Raw genomic sequence first — 25385 nt, forward strand, 5'->3', positions numbered from 1 at the left:
CGCAACTTGGCGATGCCTTTTCTCCTTGGGCAGCAGTGTTGTGGTGCACTGAGTCATTTTTGACGTGCACCCTTTTTGCGATGGTGGCACATTGGGTCTTTTTTGGGATGTGGTGCCCTTTTAGCTACCTTTGATCACGGTGGGGTCCCTCCCCACTCAAGGAATTTGGCTAGCCTTAGGTTTAGGCGTCGCTTTTAGGGTTCTGGGGGCTTCTATCTATTAAGGTTCGGGGCCCGAATCTCACTGTGGTCACTTTTTGGCGACGATGCAAGGATTTTGTGCTATCCGAGGTAGATATGTGCAGGCGTCATTTTTGCGAGAGACGAGGGGTCTTCTTGTGTCCCTTCGGTTACTGGGAGGGGGCTTTATTGATTTAGGAATGGCTTGAAGCGATGCAGCCCGACTCCGAAGCGGTGCATAACGAATCCACACCTTTTGGAATAGCATGAAACGACACTTGCTAGCAAGAATACAACCTTGCTAGGCATGGGATTGGAAGGACGACCCTGAACAGATAAACTACCTGCCTAAAATATCGACAGATGCTAGCAAGCACAGTGGGAGCCGACTCCCTACGAAAGGTATAAAAGCCACCCCCAGGTAGATGCCGAGGGATAGGACTCACTATCCATAAACACTGAATGAAGCTTCAGGAGAGCCAAGTAGGTAGTAGCCTCTCTACTCTCTCATTTACATAGCTAATACCACTGTCTTCCTCCCCCTCCGTCTTTCGCTGACTTAAGCATCGGAGGGGTCGAGCTGGGAAGCCCCCGGCATAGACCTGTTGTGTAGGACCACTAGCGATCAAGCTAGAGGCAACACCGTCCCTGCTATACGAAAGCCTCATCCAGCCCTGTGCCACTCGGGGGGTTCCAGAGTGATAGTGAACCAACCGTGCCGACTCACCAATCGACGATATCGATGATCTATCAGTTTTCTTATTTATCCCTCTAACTTAGAATATATATATATATATATATATATATATATATATATATATATATATATATATATATATACACATACATATACATACATATATATACATATACATACATATATATATATATATACATACATATATACATATATATACATATATATACATATATATACATACATATATACATACATATATATATATATATATATATATTCTTTTTAGTTAATAATGCTATTTAAAATAAACTTGCGAGTCCGCTTGAGACATTCGGACCAGCCGACGCAAACGGTCTTCGCTGCAGGAAGGGCTTCCCATGAGATAAGTATGGCTATAAATAAATGCAAAAGAGTCTGGTTGGTAGAGGGGAACAATCCATGTCTTGATTAATGACAATGGTAGTACATGGTGACATCCAATTAACTAATTTTCTTGAATTGAGATGATCAAGACTATGATACATATGACACGGATCAAGATATATTAATTTCTAATCCATCCATCGAATATGAATGGATCGATGATGGTAGTTGCTGGTCTGGAACTCGAGAATGGCAAGAGTAGTAGCATGGCTCAGCTTTGACGGAGTCCTCTCTCACTCGAAGCTGATGTCTTGATTTCCTCCGCCAGCTTTTCCAGGCCAATGTGAGAGGAACCTCCTTTCTCTATGGCCTTTCTGCTCGCCAGGCTCATCTCCTTCGCTTTTGCTGTCACCCTGTTCACTTCATCGCGGCCATCCATCAAACACCTTATTCCTCTCTCCACCTCATCTGCAGTGACGAAGTTGCCCCTCTTCCTGTCCACCTTCAGCTCTACGGCCACCCCCAAAACCTTCACCAGCTGGAACGCATTCAGGTGCTGCTCGGCGTACAGCGGCCACCCGAGCATGGGGACTCCGTACCACAAGCTCTCCAAGGCCGAGTTCCACCCGCAGTGCGTCACGAACCCGCCGACCGCCCGATGCGCCAGTATCGCAGCCTGCGGCGCCCACTCCGGCCACACCAGCCCCCTGCCGGCGGTCCTCTCCAGGAACCCTTCTGGCAGCACGTCTTTGGGTGTCGCATCGACCGAGGCTCGGATCTTGCCTGCCGAAGGCGATCGCAGGCACCATAGGAATCGCCGGTCGCTTCGCTCCAGCGCGGCGGCGATCTCGCGCACCTGCGGCACGTCGAAGCTGCCCATGCTGCCGAAACACAGGAATACCACCGACTCCGGAGGCTGGCTATCCAACCACTTGACGCACTCGTGCTTCTCCCCGCCGGGTTTGCTGGTGTCCTCCTCGACAGCGACGATTGGACCAATGGGGTGGACGAGCGGCGCCGGTCGGTCCGGGGCGCAGTGGCCTTCCTCGATGGCCGTGAGAGGCCCTCGCTCGAGCTCTGCGAAAGTGTTGATTATGATGCCTTTGGCTTCGAAGAATCTTCGGCCGTGGTACACAAACCAACCGTAGGCCCGATTGTCATTCCTCATGAGAGGAGACGGCATCGACTGCGACGGTATCGGAATCACGCCCGGGATGTCAACATCCCTTTCCACATCCTCAAAACTTGCCGGATTCTTCTCGCCGAGAACGGGTAGATGGAGCATGAGCGCGAGCATGACGGCGCCCGAGGTGAAATAAACGTATGCCGGAACGCCGAGGTCGACCGCGACGTCGATGAGGGTGGTAGCGAAGAAGTCCAAAACCAAGGCGGCGACGGCGGCGGACGAGGAAAGGGATGCGACGGCGACCTTGACGTGGGTCTTGTGGGCCTCGATGTAACGGGAGATGAAGTCCTCGGGGCCTTCGGTGTCGGCCGGGAGCTCCACGGGCGGGAGCTCCTGGAAGCTGATGTCGAGGTCGGAGGCGGCCGCGGAGCGGAGGTAGGAGGCGACGGCGGAGCCTGAGCTTGGGGCGGGGACTCGTAGGAGGAGAAAAGTGGCGGAGAAATGGTTTCCCTCCAGTTGGAGGAGGCGTTTGGCGGCCTCCACCATGGCGACGAGGTGACCGACTCCCGAAAAGGTAACGAACACTAGCCGGAGCTTTTCCATCCTGCGTGAGTGTCGTATGGAATTCTCGGTGCGGCGGGTTTGACAGCTTGTTTATTTATAAAGGCCAAATGGCGAAGCTGAGGATTCGAAATCAAAATCTTCGATGGTTAGACTAATCAATACTTTCTAAATATATTATAAATATATAAATTTAACGAAAAAAAAAGGAAAACTAGATGAAAACGTAGATGCTAATCAAATGGATCCGCACCTTATGTTGTCGGTCCACACTGACACGTTGTCGAATCCGAGTCACGAAGATAAGGGAACAAAAGGCTCTGCGCTCATTTACTCGTCTCGCTATCGGCAGTGATCGCCTGCGTTAGAAGGATGACCTTTGGCCATTGTTTTTTTCCCTCTTTTCTTGAGAAAATTTGTTCTTAATTTTTTTTTTATAAATAATAAGTAATTAAGATAGTGACAGAGAATATAAAATTAGTTAGTTACTATTTATCATGCCAATATTATATCATATTAACACCTTCCTATCCATGAATATCAAGGCTCAAAGGGTAACTTGTGTGTTACCGAATTATGAATTCAGTAGAATATTCATAAAATATTTACAAAAGAATCGGTTACAAATTAACTCCCTTATAGAATACTCGTAGAAATATTTTCAGAAAATCAGAAGACAGTTCGAGACTTTACGAACCGGCTCTCCTACAGAATATTCGTAAGAATATTCTTGAAAGATCAAAAGGTAATTCGGTACGGTTACGAACTGCCTTTTCTATAGGATATTCACAAGATATTCTCCACCTCTTTTTGAGATTAGTATAAAAACACATCCTTAGCTTCAGATTAAGAGAAAAAGAGAAAAAGAGGTACAACTAAATACTAACTTAAGCGGGATCGACTTGGGAAATCCACCGACCTCGGTCTTTGTACAAGAATGAGATTGGAGAAACCTTGCTCTATCACTCACGGCTCCCTCCATATGGATCAAGGCCACATTGTGCTGATACAAACATCAACGATAATTTTATCTAATATATAGGATTTAAACTCATGATCTTGTAATAATATATAAGTTTTTATCCATAAAAAAGGTATATATATATATATATATATATATATATATATATATATATATATATATATATATATATATATATATATACTGTAGAGAAGGTATCTTGTAACCATCCTGAACTTACCCTTGGACTTATATCCACGCAAGCAAGCAGGTGATAGGTCGTTTAGGCCTTTTGCTCCCATGGGTCTGGTGTGGTGCTTGTGTGACGGGTGATAGCTAGTTGGTTGTGTATTTTCTATCATTTATCACCCCTCAAGGCGTACTTCGGGACCCTTACAAGAGGGGTTCGAAGTGTGACATCTAGTTCATTTGGTATATTCAATGCATTATTCCTTGGTAGACTCAATTTCCATGCTTTGGGTGGATGCGATGATTTGATTTTTCTGACTCAAGTGCATTGGCCACGTTTTTTCTTATGCCTCCGCTATAGCGGGTTTTCTAATGCGGTCGAGTTTTTTCAACTCACATGACTTAAGCGCTATTCGCCCTAACCCTCCACCATAACAGGTCTTCTAATGCAGGTCAAGTTTTTTTTACTCACACACCTTGGGCGCCATTCGTCCGGTCCTCTGCTATAGCTAGTCTTCTAGCATGAGGTCAAGTTTTTCTGACATGCACCTTGGGCGCAATTTGGCTCGATCTTCCACCGTAGCGGGTCTTCTAGCACGGGTCAAATTTTCTCGACTCACATGCCTTGGGTGCAATTTAGCTTGAGCCTCTACCATAGAGGGTCTTATAGCATAGGTTGAGTTTTTTCGACTCATGCACCTCAAGCGTAATTTGGCCCGAGACTCCATCGTAGCTAGCTTTCTAGCATGGGTTGAGTTTTCTCGACTCACACCTTGAGCGTGATTCGGCCCAAGCCTTCGTTATAGAGGGTCTTATAGTGCAGGTCAAGTTTTTTTTGACTTATTGACTTGAGTTCGACCTTGCGCTTTCTATCATAGTGAATTTACTTCCGTGCTGATCGGGTTTTCCTATCTTGAGTGTATTTAGCCTTGTGCTTCTACCGTAGTAAATTTATTTCAGTACGGATCAGGTTTCCCTAACTCACACGTCTCGATCGCATTTAGCCTTATGCCTTTGTCGTAGCAAATTTATTTCGGTATTGATCGGGTTTATCTTGACTCACACATCTCGGGCACATTTGGCCTCGCACTTCTACAATAGCGAATTTACTTTGGTGTCGATTGGGTTTTCCCGACTCATATATCTTGAGCGCATTTGACCTTATACCTCTATCATAGTGAATTTATTTCGTCCCTCTGCCATGGTGGATTTTAAATCTCCTCTTCGCTGTTATGGATTTTGGGTCTTCTCATCGTAGTAAGCTTTAAATCTCCCTTCCATCGTGGCGAATTTCAAATCTCCCTTCCACCATGCTAGATTTAAAGTTTTTCCATCATGGTGGGTTTCGACATTCTCTTCACGATAGCAGATTTGCTATGTCATCTCTCCACCGTGGTAGTTTTTAGACTTTCTTGTTGTGGCAGGTTTCAAATCTCTCTTACGTTATGGCAGGTTTCAAATCACTCTTCCGTTGTGGTGGATTTCAAGTCCCCTCTCCATCATGACTGATTTCAAGTTTTTCCGGCATGGCATGTTTCATACCTTCTCTCCAACATGGCAGATTACTTAGTTCTCTCTCCTTCGTGGTGGGTCTTAGACTCTCCTTTCTTGGGATGTGTTTTCGAAGAGACACCACGTCTAATTGCGGGAGGAGAGAAATCACTCTTACGTTATGGCAGGTTTCAAATCACTCTTACGTTATGGCAGGTTTCTAATTGCGGGAGGAGAGAAATCAGTCTCTTCCTTATAAAGCTCCTCTTCTCGTAGGGTGGGACTCCTACCTTCATTTGTGCCTTGAGAGTTTAGAGTTCAGAATCTTAGGAGCTTTTAACTTCACCCCCAAGGTTTAGGAGCATCTCCCCTTTGTCTCGATCGATCTTCGAGTCCATTGTTATGACATCGATCTTGCTCTTCTGTTTTAAGTTGGGATATCTCTCATTTCTAATACAAGTTCTTCATGTTCTTCTAGTTATCAATCGATCGAGGTTCGTGCTCAATCTTCAGGTAGTTTGAGGGTAAAGACAGTTAGGTCCTCTTCGTCAAAAGGGGTTTCTCTGGCTAACTTAAGGGCTTTGAGGGATTTGGAGTTCATGAGAAGTTATCGTTATTGCAATTTAGTGGTGAGTGCACATCTTTTGGATCACTTGAGACTAGATATTTCATCTCGTCTAAGTTTGTCTTGCAAGTTTCTCGACTGAGTCAGCGTTTGTTTGATTCTATTCTTGGGTCTATTTGCTTGTCTTGTGATGCTCTTAAGGTGGGCCTTCAACTTTCTTTCCATCCAATGAAAGTGTTCTACCTTCAATGGTGGGGAATATCACCTTCCCAAATGATGCTTAGCTCATGCTGTTATCTGATAGTATTCATTAGGGAATACCGATGTACTGATATTATCCTAACTTGTACCCTCTTTACTACTTGTCCAATTGTGTATGAGGGGTAGTGGCTACTACCTATCTGCTTAGGGAGGTTTCAAGGTCACAGGTGCCCTTTTCCAATAACAAGGGTTGGAAGGAGTGCTTCTTTTTTATGAGGTAAAGTCTTGATTGAGATTTTAGGCTTACTTGGTCGGCATGTAGTATTGATAACATCCTTCCCTTCTTATTGGACAAGGAGGCAGGTTAAGTGCTTTGTATGAGGGATATACTTTCTTCCTATAAGGCAGCCTAAAAGATAAATAAGTGGCTTATCAATATGGGCCTTAGCCTGGCTCCTCGAGGTATAACCCAAACTTCTTATTTCTTTGCTCGATCTTTCATTTTAATCTTCAATCTTATGATTGGGTCCTTTTTGCATACAAGAAACTACATGCCCTAAAAAGGAAGGAACTTGACTCTTCATCGGAGGCTACCAAGCCTTGATCAATCCCGACAGCCACCTACAAGCCATTGGTAGAGGAGTTGGATCCACCTTGGTCTGATCGTCATGGTGGCAATGACCGGCCAAAGAAAAGGTGTAAGGTCCTAGCAAAGAGGATTGTGTGCCCTTAAAGAGATGTCACACTCGGAGGTTCGATTCAAGAATCTAAGCCTTTGCCAATATTAGTGCCAATTCCCGTAGAAGGTCGAAGCTCTAGACCAGGCTTGGGAAAGAAAGGGAGCAGGTCAAGATTGATCTTGGACTTGTGTAGGGGAAGGTCCATGCCCTTCACGACCTTGCAAATGGCTGATCTACCAAACCTAACCCTGGAGACACTATTGTAGCCCCGATAGGAAGGTCTGAGGGAGATACAGAAGGTGTGGGGCGAAGGCCTAGCAGCGAAGAAGTACTACCATGGGTTTTTGTGTTTGGGTATAGTGAAATAGCTCTATAATTCCCCTTTGGAGGTCCTTATTGACACTTGTTTTTGGAACAAAGTGGTGGTAAGTGAGGCCGATTATCTGCTCCTTCGGCTTCCCCTCACTAACTTTTTTTTTTTATATTCGCAACATCATCACTATGTGACATCTCTCTCTCTCTCTCTCATCTACTACTAAGACGTCAATCGAGGAAGATATGATCTCTCTCTCTCCCCCTCGTCATTTGATCACTGTCTCCTTCGCTTCCTCTAGTCGTTCTCCATCAGCATCTCGAGACTCTTGGGTTTGAACCCCTCTTCATCTTTGTCGAATTTTTTCTTATTTCATCTTATGGATCTCTTTTATCTTATGATGTATGATTGTTAAGTCTTGGTCATGTTTCTGGATTCTTCACATCAAAGTGTGTTTTCTTTTTTTTCCGGTTGGATTACCAAGTTTGGGTTAAAGGTTCGATACAAAGGCAAAAGGATTACACTGCTTAATCTCGGAGGCTGATGACTTTGACCTGGAGGTCGTTCGATGAGTGGTGACTCAGCGAGATCTCAATGATGACAAATCTCAAGGCGGTCAGTAGCTAAGGGATCATGTACTCCTCTAGCGCAAGATGATCATTGTTGGACATGCCAACCTTATTGGCTTGGCATTCGTTGAAGCGACATGTGATGGTCGGATCGATAGGCTACTGATGGGCATGACGACACATGAGATCATGCCTCGAAGGAGGTTCTCGATTATGATCTGGTACAACATGTTGCCCTTGTTTGCATCTTGGATGAGAGATCAACTAGCAGCGGCTCTATGGAAGACTCCTACCTTCATTCTTCTCTTGTATTATCATAAACTTTCTTCTCTTATATTATCCTAAAGAAGGAAAAAGATAACTTCTTGAGTAGAACTACTTTTATCTCATATTTGGGAATTCCAATTTATTAACTCGAGCATTAAATAGACTAGATCAAAAAACCTCACTCGGTCTTCGTGCGATGCACATCTCGAGAGTATATTACTTCTATCTTGGAAACATATTACTGCCACCTTAGGAGGACAATACTTTCATCTTGGATCTATCTCAGAGTCAACTCGGAAGCACAGTATTTGTTTATTGTCTAAAGCTCCTCGAACGTTCCTGCATACATAGGTCTACATCACGTTGGACTAATCAAAACATCAATAATATTTTTTCTTAACTATATATATATATATATATATATATATATATATATATATATATATATATATATATATATATATATATATATAACGGTGTCGGCCCCACCGTAGACGACTCGAAAAAGTCTTACTGGTGCACCGAGACAGTACGCGTCTACTCAGCCGTAGAATCTGCAGACGTCATCCGTCACGATCCTGGCGACTCTACCAAATGTGCACGATGGAAAAGCACAGTGTCTGGTCCCAACTTAAGTCAAGAAGACTTGGGTCCGGACAAATATCGTTTCGCGGGGTATCTTCGTGAGCGTTCATCTCATTTCAATCATTTGCTTAATTTTATCAAATTCGATTAGGTTAGATGAATGATCAGATGGTAAGAAAGGACCGAATCATGTGCATAGAAAATATTTCCTAATGGGCAGGCATGATGGAAGCAATCTTAATGTCAGATGCGTATTCGTGAAGGCTGACTTGGGCCCCACGTTGGTACTCGAATAGGATCTCTGCTACCGATGGGGCCCCCCGCCTGTTGACCAACCATTAGCGACACGACAACGCCCGATCAGTTCCACTGGGATTACGGAAGAGTGCGCAGCAACGATGATTACCTACACAGACAGTGTATTCTTCTCGCTACATTAAGATCATGTAGCCAAATCGATGTCACTCCAATGAGCACGAGAATTAGCCACCGGGATGCTATTTTATGTCATACGAATCGTATTAAATCTTAACCTTCTCCCCTGCTGGGCGGGCTGTAAAAGGTCCAGTCTTGACTCGGAGGTGGGCATCTCACTCGCCTCTCTATGGCGGAGACTGTTGTCGTTTCTGGGCACCGACAGTAAACAAAAGACACGATCACGGGTGATCTCTGCTCGCTGTACCCTCTCGGTTCATCTCTGTGTCATTGTCCTCCTCTGTGTTCCTTGGATCACGTGGAGTGCAGCTGTCAGGGTGTCGTCGTTAGCGTGCAGGGGCGGTACGATGAACAAGGCAAACAAGGTGTCACAGAAACAGAGGAAACAGAGATCAGTTGTAACCCGGGCCGGCGTCCATGGGAGTGTTCTGCGCCCATGGATGGATTCCCTCGGCCATTGCATCGAGCCCCCTGAAGAAAACCGAAAGAAACCAACGTTGGCTCCCCCTTCCCCCTTCGCTATGGTAAATGGAAGAACAGAGCAGTGAGAAGTGCATGTGGGGTGGCAAAAGTTGAAATGAAGCGATCAAGGAGAGGGAGGGAAGAAAGCTAAAAGCGCGTCATCATGTCATGGGAGTGGGTACGCGTACGATAAAAGGGGAGGGTGCGTGTCGAGCGTGCACTGGCGAAGGTGGCGTCGATGGTACACTGCCTCACCTTAAAGTCGTCTCTGTCAGGCTTCTCTTCTCTTGTGGCACCCACCGCACCATGGCCGCGCAGTCGCACCCACTCGAGAAAAAGAAAAAAAGCTTCGACTGAAGGCATCATCTGCACACGATGTTTGGACTTGTTTCTCTTCTACTCTTTAGATGCAGGAGAAGTTACACATTAAGGCTTGTGATGGCAGCACATATAATCTTGTGAAGCTATTCGATTTTGTGTGTGGTTTCTTTTGCTTTCTACCATTTATTCTTAACCTCTTGTCTCCCGCAAATGAAAGTCTTCCCAAGTCAAAGCAACAACAAAAAATGAGCAGGCAAAATAAGGCTCTACTCCTCTCACTTGTAGTGGTCCTCACAAACCCAACACACACCTTCTCTTCTCCTTCCTCTCCACTTTTCCTCCTCTCTAGGCACACACAACCACACTCCCGCACGCACGGACACAAATATCGCTCTCTCGACCATCCATGGAGCACCGACGGCCGTCGGCAGACCCGCAGAAGAAAAGCGGGAGGGAGAAGGCGAAGAAGGAGGTGCAGGGGGACGGGGACGAGGAAGGCGAGGAGGTGGCCCCCGGTGGGAGGATTGGGGAGGACAAGAAGCGGAGGCCATGCTCTTCTGCCGCGTCGAAGAGGGGATCGGGCGGCGGCGGTGGCAGCGGGGGCGCGTCTCCTCCTTGCTGCCAGGCCGAGAAGTGCACGGCCGATCTGGCGGAGGCGAAGCGATACTACCGACGGCATAAGGTCTGCGAGGCGCACTCCAAGGCCGCCGTGGTCATCGTCGCCGGCCTGCGACAGAGGTTCTGCCAGCAATGCAGCAGGTTGCCCCTGTTCCATCCTCTGCCTCTACTCCCTTACATGCTCGTGTCCAAAGTTACAATGATACAAAGATTAATCTTCGCAATATGAAAAGGATTGCCTTTATGATTCATGGCCATTCGCCTGGTTCCGGAGGCCAAGTTTGATGAGAAGCTTTTCTGCGTCTCGTTTACTTTAGCTCTTCCTGTTGTTGTCATAGAACCGTCGACTCTTTATTGTCGATGCCATGAATTCCTTGTTCTTGTGCCTCTGCTATATAATTATTTAGTACAAACTCAATTTTAAAATTTAATTATTAAATGAGGCAGATGAAGAGAAGCATAGTCTAATAGAGAGAGTGCACACTCATCTTGTAATACTGACATCCTTTGGACAAATGTTGTTCATATAGATCCTAACTGGATTTCGCGACATGACATGTCCTTTTAGATAGTCCACCACTTGTGTGAAGAACTTGGTATTGATCAGATGTTCTTTGCACACGCAAATCTGATTGTTTCTTGCAGTTCTTCAAATGCATGACTTTGGCTAGTTAGGCCTGCTTGAATCTTTGTTTACTTTTTCGATCGAACATAAATGTCTTTGAAGTACATGTACTAATACATGTATCTGGAAATAAGTAGCGGAGTCACAAGATGAGATGTAGTTACGGATCAGATAAACATGAGCTCGAGAATTAATACTCGATTCGTCGTACACAAAGAAGGGTGTTTTCTTCTTTTTCTGTATTCAGCAGCATTTTGAGCTATGTTTAGTGTCCGGTGCATAATTCTCTTTGTCTACGGCAGATTCCATGAGTTATCAGAGTTCGATGACTCCAAGAGGAGTTGTCGCCGGCGTTTGGCTGGCCACAACGAGCGGCGCCGGAAGAATACTACTTTGGAGACCCAGGGAGAACGGCTGAAGCCGCTGCAGGCAAGCAGACCAAGGTGGGAGGATTCAGACGAGTGACGCCGGAAACTTCACACGCACAAGCGTTTGCGTATCAGATGAGATACTGCATTCCCCATGAAAGCATGCTCTCTCTCTTCTGTCATGCTATGGCTTTCTTGCGAACCAACAACTGATGTCAGATTTCTCTCTCGTATTAGGTCCAGAAAATGCACCATCTCGTAGTTAGTTTAAAGTAAATGTAGATACCATTATGGACGACTTTGTTGAAGTGTGTATATTGTCAGTTTACATTAGCATTTGAGCACTTGACGAGCATTTGCTTTTGCTTCAAATCCTGTGTATGTGGCTCCATACCGTGATATTGTTTCGTCGTTTGTTGTTTTACTTCTACTTGGAAACGGTGCAGTTGCCTTTTAATGTTTGTTGTTTTATATCGAGAGTTCTATTCCAAGAATCCGAGATCAAAAATTGATGCGGCGGCATAATTCCTCTTCCTTCACTTGTCTTTCTACTTGAACAAAGGAAGAGTCACCGTCCTCCATTGCCTTCCCGCCGGCCAGCATCATCCCCTTTGCCTTTGCCCTCACCCTGTCCCATCCTCCATCGGGCACGTCGGTCCCCTCTCCGACCCCTCCATCGTGGCGGTGGCAAATAAGTCGAGGATCAGAGCAGGACGGGGGTGGCGGAGTCCAGCGGCCACGACAGAGCGGGGACAGACACAGAGGCCGGTGATGGAGAAGGGATTCTCGGCAGCTCCAAGGTGATGACCGAGGAAAAGTTCGGCCAACTCCAGCTTGGAGAGAAGGTGCCCGGCGACTGCGACCGGCAAGAACACAAGCTTGGCCTTCTCCATCCTCTCTCTCTCTCTCTCTCTCTCTCTCGCCTTGGTAGTGTTTTCCTTAATCGGTCAAAGTCGAAAGAATCTGATATGAATTTAAACTACACGACGAGGTCCAGGCATGGAAGAATGCAAATCTCATGGGGGTTACCCTCCTTAAGAAACAGAAGGTTCCTTCCAAGTTGTAAATCACTGCTTATTTTATTTATTTATTATTCAAATCAGGCGGAAGAAAGTGATGAGAAACGAAAGAAAAGTAAAATGGAATAAATTGGAAAGCCCCCTACAGCTCTTCTACGTAGGGGATACCTACGTACGATGTCCACTGTATCATTGTAGGAGTCCACGCACGCACGCACGCGCGCGCGCGCCATTGCGCACATCATAGGAAAGGAACCTGGCTATTGTGTATTTGGTTTTATGGTATCAAGACATGGAAAGAGCGATGAGTTGGAGTCTCGTCACCGCAATGCGACACTCTGATGATGAGGATTTGACCCCCCTTTTGCGGTTTGGATATTTTTCGGAATCTTTCAGCAGCAAACTAGCGCGAGATAAAGGTACCGGGTGGTCGGCGAACCTTGTGTACCATCTAGAGTCCATTCACCACGACGTGTCAGAATGATGGGAGCCGTCAGATTATTATTCTTTTTGGAACACGAAACCGACAGGCGGCCACAGAGTTATCGGACCTTCTCCGCCACCGTGTCTCGTCTCCTGTTAGGCGTCCATAAGACATGACACGTGGCATGATTTTTAACCGTCGAGACTGTCGGATCCTTTGTCCATTTCACAACACAGCAAAGCAACACGATTGTCCTTTCTTTTGTCATTAATTGAATACATCACCGAAGCCTAAACAAATATATTTTTCTTTAGTTTTCTTAGATTAATAAGGCTAGTTGAGTCATCAAGAATCCGCACCTAATAAGCAGTTACTTGTGGATCCGATCCAACTTCCATTACCCTGTCAAATTGCTGTTAGCCAACTTTCCTACATTATCTCAATCCACTCCGAGATCCACCGCTTCGTTCTCCCATCTCGTTCCCATGCATGGCATGCGATGCGATGCCATGCCATGCCATACATACGGCCATCTACGCCTCAATACGTACGCGCGTACGAACACCTCCATGCAGCGGTAGAGTGAGGATCTCACGCCAAGTGGCGCTCTCCATTCGCGAACCGAGCGCCATGTGTACGGTTTCGGGACGCAAAGGGCGCCGCCCTCCGACTCTCGTCTCTCTCCTCTCGTCATATACTGCCCACCCGGCCCCAACTCGGAGGCGAAGCGCACCATCGCCGGTCAGGTTCGCAATCGCGAGGCATGCATTCGCTTCCCACGTAGTCCCTTTGCGTGCAAGCCGATGCCCTTCCCCTCCGATTCACTGGTCCTCTTTCATCATCTTCGCCTCGGCTGAGGATTAACCCTTTGGATTTGCTGAAGCAAGTGTAAGCATGGCCAACATCGTATGTGCTGATCAGCGGCACCACCTGTTGTGCGAGAAGAAAGCTCTGTCGGATCTCGACCTGCCTCACAGAAAGCTCCTGCAGCGGCCGCGCCTCTCTGTCCTGCTCCCGGAGGTGGAGGACGACAGCGGCGACGGGGCGGTAGATGAGGTGGTGGACGTGTACTCGAGCGACGAGTTCCGGATGTACGAGTTCAAGGTGCGGCGGTGCATGCGCGGACGGAGCCACGACTGGACTGACTGCCCCTTTGCGCATCCGGGCGAGAAGGCCCGCCGCCGTGACCCCCGGCGATACCACTACTCCGGCGCCGTCTGCCCCGAGTTCCGCCGATCCGGATCGTGCCTCCGGGGGGACGCCTGCGAGCTCGCCCACGGCGTCTTCGAGTGCTGGCTCCATCCGGCGAGGTACCGCACCATGCCGTGCAAGGATGGGCGTCGGTGCCGCCGCAAGATCTGCTTCTTTGCCCATTTCCCGCGGCAGCTTCGTATCCTCGCCTCCCACAAAGATGACGAGACGAACTACTCACAATCCTGCTATGGTTTTTGCTCAGCCAATGACAACTCAGCTGCCGCCTCTGGCTTCTCTCCCACATCGACGCTGATGAGTTTTTCTCCACCCATCTCTCCCTCTGCCGGAGAAATGCACTACGATAGCAAGCAGATGAATTTTGGATTAATCAATAGGTATATTGGTAATAATACGGGTCGTGTTATAGATTATGACGTTGTGTGTGAAGAGTTGATGAATTCGTTGGACGCCATGGAACTTTCGGCATCACCAGCGACCAGTCCTGCCGCTGCCGCACCCACGGACGCGAGGGGTGAGTGGGCGGTGAAAAGCGGCAATAGCAGCAGCAGTATGTGTTGGCCAGATCTGGAATGGGTGAACGAGCTGCTGATGTAGCCGGATGATATATATATAGTCTTGTTGAATCTTTTATTGTGGAGGTTTGAAATTGTTGAGTGGGGTTTTTTTTTTTTTTTTTTTTTTTTTGATCTATCAATCTATCTTTATTGTTTATATTTGTATTTCGTGATATGGAGTGTGGAGGTAGGCAGAGACTGTAGAATCCCGTTAGTCTGATAGCCTGTCCTTTTTGTGTTCCGAAAAGAAAGAAATATGTATATATTTGCTTTGCCGGATGATCCAAAGATCCGAATAAGTAAGATTGGGTCGAGACATGAGTTAATTTTACTGCACGTGGGTGTTCTCCATCATGGTGCGTGAACCTCACATGCGTTTGGCAAGCTAACTGGTGCTTGGTTTAGGTGAGATGCGATGATAGCGTCCTTAATTCTACGATGTGTGTCCTTTTTCTCACTGCAACGCATCTTATTCGATCGTAAATTATCATTGAAGTTATAGGAACGATAGATGTCGTCGAGGTGACAATTGCGGTGTTGCAAAAATTGATGAGGTGGAAATGATAAAAAGGTCATTGACCTTGATTGCTGTTGGAGATAAGTTTTTATATCGGATAAAAGAGAAATAAAATGTTTTAAGAAATATTTCCTTCGGGGATAATCTCTCTGAGACTCTTGTCTGTATAGACGATAAAGAGAGAGAGAGTTAGATTGTCATCGTCTGTTTTGGATTTATGTTTATATGGGTAGACTAATGGGTAGGTCGTGTCTCTCTTATACTAATTTAATTATTACACATAAGTCACTTATCGAATGATAATTGTTCGATGATATTTTTTTATATTTTATTTCCTTGAAGCTGCACCTTGAGAACTCTTCATGAGAGGTTCGAAAGCATATCTATCCGCTTATTCAACATGTGCATCATCTAAAGATGGAGGAAGGAGCTGTTGAGATGCTTGTTTCAAATAATAAAGGATATGGTCAGCTTGCTCAATTTACTATAGGGACATCAATCATCGTCTCATGATAGCGACATAGAGGTGCCTGTATCGAGAGGTGGGAGCTGGTCATTGTTGACATGCTCTTTTTCCCTCTCCTCTTCTTCTAGCTTGGGTAGGATTCTGATCCTATCCTCCTAGAGGCGCTCGAAGAAGGTCGTGGTGGGTTCGCTCTTCAAGGTGAGCTATGGGAGGAGTCGAGGTGGCCTCTTCTACTTGTCATCAAGGTGACTAATAATGTCTTAGCCTGATCTACCCGATCTATAGAAGGGATATTGTGATATCCTAATAAGGTCATGGATCGATCGTCGATCTAATATGCTGCTAATCTATAGCGGAGACACTGCAACCTTCATCGTCACTCAATCTATGTTATTGTCTACTAATATAAAAGATTATATCTTGGTCACTTACTTAATCTACCAACAAACCAACTTTGGATAAAGTAAGCTTGTTCTCAGTCAACTATTGCAAGAGCCAAGGCATGCTCTTCTACTGCCTATCACCAAGGTGAGCATCTCTCTGCTTGTTGTCGAGGGACCCATGTTGAGCGATGGGTCTGTTGTGGGACCACCAAGGGACTTATGTAGGCCTACGGCGGGGATGCTGAAAAGATCTCATGTTGTTGATATGTCCCTTCTCCTTTGCTTATTGCTGAGGCAAGCTATGGGAGGAGTTGAGGTGGTCTCCTCGGCGACAGCCGAGGTGAGTTGTGGGAGAAGCCCTTCTTCTATTGTCATAGAGGCCAACCATGGGAGGAGTTGAGGTGGGCTCCTCCTTAACTCGTCACCAAGGTGGGTTGTCCTCCTTCCTGCTCATCGTCGAGGTCTACCATTGGCGAAGTCGAGGTGGGCTCCTCCTTTAGTCATCGTTGAGGCAGGAGTTGAGGTTGGCTCCTCCAATCAACTTTGTTGTATGCTGATCTAGTAGGCTGGTTGTTGCCTACTCCCTCTGTTGAGGCACAATTCAAGTAGAGGAAGGGTGGTCTCTATTAATAGGATCCCTCGGAGAGCTTAGGGATCCATCTCGAGTATAGGAAATTTGTTTCTACTGAAGAGGAAATCATTTATCTCTACTTGTCATAGTGGGGCCAAGGGATCTACCTCAAATGGAGGAAACCAAGCTAATTAGATATTACCCTTGTATTTGAATCTTATTAGCATCACAGTTCTTGTACTAAAAAAATTTACATTAAAATCTCTATAATTCTGAAAGTGAAACAAATAATCCCATTTGCCATAAAATCATTAGTTATATTAATGGAAAACATAACATGTGACACCATGTGCTAGATCGAAGTAAAAATGATAGGTAAAAAGATAATTTCAATATCCCTTATGTTTCCAATTATGAGGTCTAGTTACCCTACCACCTAGTCAGCCTCTTGCAATGTCGTCGGGATGCTCAAGACATGGTCATCAACTCGCTTAGCTTTTCGTATAGCAAGAGCGATCGCCATTGGGATGCTTAGGGCATGGTCATCAGTGTTGTCGCCATCAAGGTCATCCTCCTCATGCCCCTCCCCGTAGATGTGCAGCCTAGCACCCACTATGACATCTCATTCCCATCCTTGCTTGCACCACCTTTGGCATCTAGGAAGCCCACGTCATCCTCCTTTGTTCAATCATCGCCTACGATTGGTTTGATATCGAGACCTGGATCGACACGCAAGCCATCTTCCTCCTCCTCTTAGCTTCCCTTCGCTTGTCCCCTTATGTAATGCGCTCCTATGGCTCTCAACATCGTTGTGGGAGCTCCCCACCTTTGTCATCATCTAGGTGACCTAGCTCATGATGCTGTGGAAGGGGATGCATAGCATAAAATCACTATAGAAGCCCTCAACTCCTATTCTTCGTCGTTTGGCTCTTGGGCCAGGCTTACAACAACGTTGGTGGATTTAGCCTCATGCTCTCTTTGCCACCCTGTCTATCACCGCCCGAGTTTTGGGCACCCTTCTTCTCATTGCTCACTACTAACATAGGTAATAGGGTGGCGACCATGCTGAGCATCCTGACAACGATCGTTCTCACTATGCCAAGTGCCAAGCGGACCATGTGGTAGGGCAAATGGGCCTCCCCCTCTTCATGGGAGCCTACGCCTTCGTGGGTCTCACCGTCACCTCCTTATGGAGGTCATCTTCGGTTGAAGTGGTCTCCAACTCCATCCAGCTCCTCTCCATGATTGATGATACACTCACCAAGCTACTTGTAAGAGGAAATAGAAGGGATATTAAAATTATCTTTTTGCTCATTACTTTTGCACTAATCCAACATATTGTGTCACATGTTATGAATTTTGTCAATGTAGTTGATAGCGTTGTGACAAATAGGGTTTTTTTACTTTTAGAACTATATGGATCGCATTGTAAATTTTTTAAGTACAAGGATTATGATGCTAATAGAGTCCAAGTACAAGAGGTAATATGTAATTAGCTTGAGAAAACCTATTTTTTGCTAGAGATACCCCTAACTCCCGATCGGATTTTGTTTTTGCTCGAGGCACCTCCATTGGTTGATGAGATCTTGTTCAGTCGATCTCCATCAAATAGATTGTACTAGGTTAGTCATATAGTGCATCGGCTGACTTGCTCACATAGGGTATTGATGGAGATCATAATATCATCACATTATTACGATGGTCTAAAAGGATATGAAAAGCTCGTGTTCATTACATCGGAGCTACATAGGCCTAAATGCCCATGGGAGACCCATGCTACATATATTTTATTTTTTATTATATTATAGTAGGATTTAGGCATGAGACATATTTGCATTAAGCTTTAGGCTTGGGCTTGGTCATCAAAACAGGATATCATGGACACATCTTAAAGTGCACATGGTAAAGGATCTTGGAGTGTACATATATCTTATCATATGAATCCCTAATCTCCTCTCTTTAGAAGACGGATACCTGACATTCATGGAAGGATGAATACTAGTCCTCATCCTGTGGACCTCTTTACCTATCACTCTTCTAGAAGGAGGTATGTGACACTTATCTAAGGGTGGAATTTGTCTCCATCCTATGAATCTCTACTCACTTCTCTTATAGAAGTGAGCATGTGTCACTTATCCAAGGAACATCCATCCTTATAAAGCATTGTAAATTTTTTCCTATCAATGTTACCTATTGGGAAAATCTTTGGGGGCGACATCACATGCGCAGCGGAAGAATAAGAAAACAAAATCCCCAATTCCCAAAGAGATGTTCGTCGTCATGCGAAGATTGGTGCGCAAAATCCGTGAAACTGAAAAACTACGTATAGAATAGATTGTGTTACCTAGGGAGATCGTATATCCCTATTTCCTTGCAGATCCTTAGGAGAGGGTGAAGGAGGTCAAGCGTCCTCCTCTCTAGCGGTGATCCACACAACAGGGTTGCGACGACGCTCCTCAAAACTCCAGGCCTGCTTTGAGGTGGAGAGGGGAAGGAGAATAGGAGAGGCAAGCAAATGCTCTAACTTATGAGGCTCTGAATCCCTCCTATTTATAGAGGTCCCCTGTCGAACCCTAATGGATCCTCGCCTAGTGGGTATTGGATTTGCATCCAATAACCCAAGCCTTTTAGATTAGTGGATCTCTATCCAATAATCTCTCATGGGCTCTTATTTGATCTCGTCCATGGGATCCAATAATTCAGGGGCTTATTTATCCAATAAGACGAGGGCTCCGTCGGATATCTCATATCTGAACCTCTACTCATCGCAATGCCTACCATATGTGTGTGACCCTCTAGGCCCAATATCGAGCTGGCCGTGAGTCATACCTGTCAGAACTCCTTCTAACTCAGTGAATTATTATCTCTGTAATAATTCACTTGACTCATCGACTACGGACATACTAGGCCACTATGCCGTAGTCCCCAGACGATACAGGGGAATCCAATCCATTGGACTTGTCTGTCCTCAGTTACTGTGTACCTATAGTCCCTCATCCATCTAATATCTCAGAGACCGTATATCGAGCATGGTGCTGTCAGACCCATACGGTTTCTACTCGAGTCTCGCTCTAATCGGATTCTCCCGGAGAACTCTTTCTCTCTCAACCCGAATGACCCTGGCCAGGGATTTGTCTGAGCAAGAACACATGAGATATTCCTCTCATGACGTTGAGAGTGAATGATCCTCTATCGACACTCAATAGCCCTCGTAAGGTCGACTACCACTCCCAATGACCAGCTGTACTAGATCTAGGACAACCAAACCTATAAGTCTAGTATCAAAGAGTGGAGCACTCATACAGGACATCCTTGGTGTCTCAAGTCTAAGGACCAGATATACCACTAGGACTACGGAATCGCTGTCTGACAATAAGACATCATCAACTATCCAGCATTTCGTAAGCGGATCAATCAGTGAACTCATTCTCCAATGAGCACCTGTACTGTATCCCTAGTGTTCCTACACGAGCAGCTATGAGACCCGTTGCATCCATCATATGGACGGGTATACAACATACCAGTCTGTCCGGTTATCACTATGTCCTTCTCGAGTAACCTATGATCGGGATTATTTAGAATATGTGTTTAAAGGTGAATCGATCTCATTTTCGTGATCTCATCACGATCCGATTCTCATTGCACAAATCCAAGGACATCACAATATATATGTATATATAAATATATGTATGTATATATATATATATGTATGTATATATATATATATGTATATATATATATGTATATATATATATGTATATATATATATGTATATATATATATATATACATATATATACATATATATATATACATATATATATATACATATATATATATATACATATATACATATGTATATGTATATACATATATATATACATATATATATATATACATATATATATATATATACATATACATATATATATATATATATGTATATATGTATATATATATATATATGTATATATATATATATTTATATATATATATATATATATACATATATATATATATATATACATATATATATATATATACATATATATATATATATATACATATATATATATATATATACATATATATATATATACATATATATATATATATACATATATATATATATATACATATATATATATATATACATATATATATATATATACATATATATATATATATACATATATATATATATATACATATATATATATATATATATACATATATATATATATATACATATATATATATATATATATATATATATGCAAAAGTGATATATGCTAAAATATAATAAGCAAAAAGATTTTATATCAAGTCACACGTGTCATCACTCACGTGATTAGCTTGTTGGGCACCTATGACTAGCATTACCAACTGTTACCAAATGAGAAATAATGTGACTCTGATACCAACTGTTAGGAATGAGCCAGCACTAAGGGGTGGGGGGGGGGGGGGGGGGTGTGTGTGAATTAGTGCAGCGGTAAAACTACCGGTTTCAAATACCTTCGTTTCGATTAAACCCGATTCCGACGAAAACTGTTTCATAAAAATATTTAACATAAAAACACTTATGTAAGCGTATAATGAGGAAATAGAGTCATGAACAAGTAAAATGATTTGCAGCAAAGTAAAAGGAAACAAACCAATTTAATAGTGGTTTGGTCTTCGTGACCTACATCCACTCCCGATTCCTCTTCCGTCGAGACCACCGACATTCACTAACAGTCTTCCTTCAATAGGCAAAGACCAACCCCCTTTATAACTTGATTCTCCTTTAGACAGGTTCAGGAGAGAACCTTTACAACTCATTTTAACAAAGCTTCTCTTACACCCTCCCTTAGAATGGTCTTAAAACTTTTGGAGGAGGGACTCTACACTTTACAAGGGTTTTCAACTCTTGAAATATAGAGTTTTTGTTCACTTTTCTTGCTACTCCATACAGTAACAGCTGGGGTATTTATAGACCCCTAATGATCTTAAAACTTAAAGCTAAAATTCAAATCCTCGAAATTTTGGGGTACGATGGTCCAAAAGGATACGAAAAGCTCGTGTTCATTACATCGGAGCTACATAGGCCTAAATGCCCATGGGAGACCCATCATGCAAATGATGTGGGTAGTATTAAATCATATTCTGGTTGTTCGATACATGGATTAGGGTGGAGCCAATCGAAGAAACCACTTCCGAGTTTGTCTCATGCTGAGGTGTTGGGAAGTTGGGGATTCAAGCCGAGATCTTCTAGAAACTATATCGGGGGTATACCTGATAAGTCCTCTATGATATTTATGTTAATAAAGGTTTGGAGGATTCGGTAAAGTAATACAAGTAAGAAAATGAAGGAGAGAGAATCCTCTAAGAACACACCCGAGGGGTGTTTTTGTAGTGAGTGCAATGGGTGATCGAGATAGCGATAAACATCAGGAATGGTTACATACTCCATTCAACCATCAATGAACTAAGAGATCACGTATCGACCTATCAAGGCAATGGTTATGGCATAACAGTTTTTGTCAATCTAGCTTTCTTGTCACGTGAGACTGGGATCCTTTTGACATGTCAGGCGAATAGGAGTGATGTGTCGTTGGCTGCCTACATGTCGTCACACTCCTCATATCATTTATAATCGACAAATAATCCAAACTTTGACGTGTGGTAATCGAATCAAACCATAGGAAAAAAAAAAAAGTCATAGGCAGGTTAATATTAGCCTAAAAACACTGGTTTATGTCCTCCTCCATTGCGCGTGTCCACTGGATGCAATGCATGCATTTAAAACAATTCTTTCCATGTTATGTTTTCCTATCGAAGAACCATTTTCCCTTCCAAAAATTCTAAATTTCACCACCACAAAAGGATCTCATCTCCATTGCACTCATCACAGCAAGCGGCTCATTCACCATGGAGGTTAAGAAGTGCATGACATGCTCTCTGCTACTAATCATGCTCCTATTGGCTTCAGGTCACCCACTGCTTCAATCTGCCCACATAAACATTCGTTTTTTCTTCATTTACTCGTGCTATTTCATGGCATTTTCCATCGAAAGCTTGAAATTAGGTTATTTCATGTTTGATACAACCATCAATATGAGACCATTTTCCCAAAAGAAACAACCATCGAATTATGATTCTTCTTCTTCTTCTTCTTCTTCTTCTTCTTCTTCTTCTTCTTCTTATTGCAGAAGTGGATCTAGTGGTTCCTGCGAGACCTGGAGTTGCGGCGGAATCTAAATCTGTCGTGTGTGCTCACGTGAACAACAAGTATCATGGCTTCTGCTTCTCCAACAGCAAGTGCAGTGACTCATGCGCCAGTCAGGGCACCATCGGTGGACATTGCTTTCTCTTCTTTGTCTGCCTCTGCGTGACATGCGGCTGAAGTAAGCAGCGCTGCGCTGCGCTGCACTGCACCGATGTCCGATCCTCTCCACTGCTTCTCGTTTGCTTCGTGTCGTCGAAACTAAGGTTTTTATTTTTGGGGAGGGGTAATAAAAAAGTAAAATTTACTATTAAAATATTTATCAGCTAACTAACTTAGCTGACGTATTCGATTTCAGCTTCTTTTATGTAATGAAAACTAAATGATGTCATGTACAGCATATGGCTGAAAACATTAAGAGATGATTATTATGTTTTAGTGGCCAACCTTATAAGTTGCACACGTAATGCCTTTTTACAGCTCAGTTGCAGAAGATAGAGTTCCATTTCTCAGCGATCCCTTCAATTCTCAAATGCTTATATCTTTATGAAACACACGTATGCTATATATTATAGCTACAACATTTTATTTGGCAAAAGAAAAATTCCATTTTTGGGCACCGTCGATCTTCGTGGATGATTTTAGATCAAGTATAGAACTGATGTGACCATTGTTTGTGATCAATCGGGACCCAAACAGGTGAAGTCCAATCAAGAACTATTGGACATGCCGCACCAACTTCTTTCGATGACAAAGGGCCTACATGATGATAAGGTTGCCTTCTTGCGTTTGGCGATGCGGGTTCAACCTGATCCAACTGCATGATCAAATGTACGGACAATCACACTACGCTTCATGGTTCATGTACGGACATGATTGTTCGTAACACGATCCTTTCGAAACTCAAGTTAATTTTAAGTGACAACTCGATAAATAAATAAAAAATATATCTAATTTTTTTTGGATAAATTAATAGTATTTTCAAGATAGTAATAGTATCTCTATTTTCAAGGTAGTAATAGTATCTCTATTTGCTACAACATCGAGTTAGTTGCAATGTATCCGTCCATTGCATCTTTTCAAGATTATCACGACATCTCTGTTCGCTGCAACATCTTAGCCTGCCATAATTTCAACTTGTGATGACGTCTCCATTCATCGTCTCTTTGATGTGGTCATGACATTTCAAGTCCATATACAACCATGATATTTTGAGTCCGCTACCTCTTTGAGAAGGCCGCGGTATTCCAAATCCATCACATGTCCAAGATAGCTACAATATTTCAACTCTGCTCTGCCTTTGCAATGACTATAGCATTTCTTCATGTCACTTCATTACAATCGCAACACTTTCTTCTTAGCATCACATATGCCCTCGTTTGTCTCCTACATCCGACATTTCTTATATAGGTAGTTTGAGTCGACAAACCCCAAAGTTCTTATATGTCTCCTACGTCCCGTGCTCCTTACATGGGTATTCAAGCCGACATGCTCCAACTCTCTTGCACATCTCATACGTACTGTGCCCCTTACGTGGGTAGTTCAATTTGATGCACTCTAACGCTCTTGTGCATCTCCTACATTCGTCATTTCTAGTATAAGTAGTTCTAGTTATCATACCTCATTCGTACATCTCCATTTAACACTCTCTTTGCGTGTAGTTTAGAACAACACACTCTCCTACGTTCGACACTCCCTTCGCAGACAATTCAAATTGGCACGCTCGACACCCTCACACATCTCCTACATTCAATACTCGGATGATTCAAGGTGGCATGCTCTAGTTCTCTTGTGACTCTCCTTGTGCAATCAACTCAAATCAACATGCTCGACGTTTTTGAACATTTTCACACCCCACATCGACGCCGTTGGTATAGGATGTTACTTCAACTAATTTTAGTATAGGTAATGATTGTCGTGTTAGACATTATGATATGACACAAACGCTAAATTGTAGATGAAACTAAATTTAAATTGTCACAGTAAATTAAAATAAAAAGAAAAAATTGGCGGAAGATTCATGTTTTTAGCCCGAACCTACCAAGGTAGGTTATTCAGTCCATTTCACAGCTTACTCCTTAATAAGAGTATTTGCCAAGTTATTTACCTGATAGGTCTTAATTCTGTACACGTTGATCTCCTGCCACGAAGCCTCCTAATTTCCTTCTCATCCTCCCCAGCCAGACCTCGTCAACATGCATGTAGATAGAGGACTATCAATCACTACGATTCAGAATACATGCATGTCAATGCCTAAAAACTTGGAATCTACTCATATTCGGTTCATGTCTACCTCAATTGTGCAATCACTGAATGCAAGGCAAGCATTTGAAGCTTTCAGTTCATGTCATAATTTCCTATCGAAGAATCTTTTTCCCTTCTAAAAAGTCTCAACTCCACCGGTATAAAAGGATCCGATCTACATTTGCGGTCATCGCAACAAACATCTCATC

The 25385-nt window shown here is 43.8% G+C and overlaps 3 protein-coding genes across 3 annotated transcripts; 2 read left to right on the forward strand and 1 right to left on the reverse strand.

The window, feature by feature from the left end:
- Nucleotides 1-1301: 1301 nt before the first annotated feature.
- Nucleotides 1302-3025, reverse strand: LOC103982104 (anthocyanidin 3-O-glucosyltransferase 6). Its single transcript, XM_009398916.3, has one exon. The coding sequence runs from the start codon at nucleotides 2969-2971 to the stop codon at nucleotides 1514-1516; it is 1458 nt and encodes a 485-aa protein (XP_009397191.2). The 5' UTR covers nucleotides 2972-3025; the 3' UTR covers nucleotides 1302-1513.
- A 6843-nt stretch (nucleotides 3026-9868) lies between these two features.
- On the forward strand, nucleotides 9869-12003 carry LOC135611362 (squamosa promoter-binding protein 1-like). Its single transcript, XM_065107096.1, has 2 exons — nucleotides 9869-10727; nucleotides 11514-12003. The coding sequence occupies exons 1-2, from the start codon at nucleotides 10375-10377 to the stop codon at nucleotides 11674-11676; spliced, it is 516 nt and encodes a 171-aa protein (XP_064963168.1). The 5' UTR covers nucleotides 9869-10374; the 3' UTR covers nucleotides 11677-12003.
- Nucleotides 12004-13739: 1736 nt separating this feature from the next.
- LOC135609285 (zinc finger CCCH domain-containing protein 2-like) lies at nucleotides 13740-14867 on the forward strand. The gene has a single exon (XM_065102391.1). The coding sequence runs from the start codon at nucleotides 13917-13919 to the stop codon at nucleotides 14829-14831; it is 915 nt and encodes a 304-aa protein (XP_064958463.1). The 5' UTR covers nucleotides 13740-13916; the 3' UTR covers nucleotides 14832-14867.
- The last annotated feature ends 10518 nt before the right edge of the window (nucleotides 14868-25385 follow it).

The sequence above is a fragment of the Musa acuminata genome, chromosome BXJ2-4, assembly GCF_036884655.1.
Source record: "Musa acuminata AAA Group cultivar baxijiao chromosome BXJ2-4, Cavendish_Baxijiao_AAA, whole genome shotgun sequence".
Classification (NCBI taxonomy): Eukaryota; Viridiplantae; Streptophyta; class Magnoliopsida; order Zingiberales; family Musaceae; genus Musa; species Musa acuminata.

Coding starts and splice junctions, on each gene's coding strand:
- LOC103982104 (XM_009398916.3), bottom strand. CDS start 2,971: ATGGAAAAGCTCCGGCTAGTGTTCGTTACCTTTTCGGGAGTCGGTCAC.
- LOC135611362 (XM_065107096.1), top strand. CDS start 10,375: ATGGAGCACCGACGGCCGTCGGCAGACCCGCAGAAGAAAAGCGGGAGG. Junction 10,728..11,513: donor TTCTGCCAGCAATGCAGCAG/GTTGCCCCTGTT, acceptor TGTCTACGGCAG/ATTCCATGAGTTATCAGAGT.
- LOC135609285 (XM_065102391.1), top strand. CDS start 13,917: ATGGCCAACATCGTATGTGCTGATCAGCGGCACCACCTGTTGTGCGAG.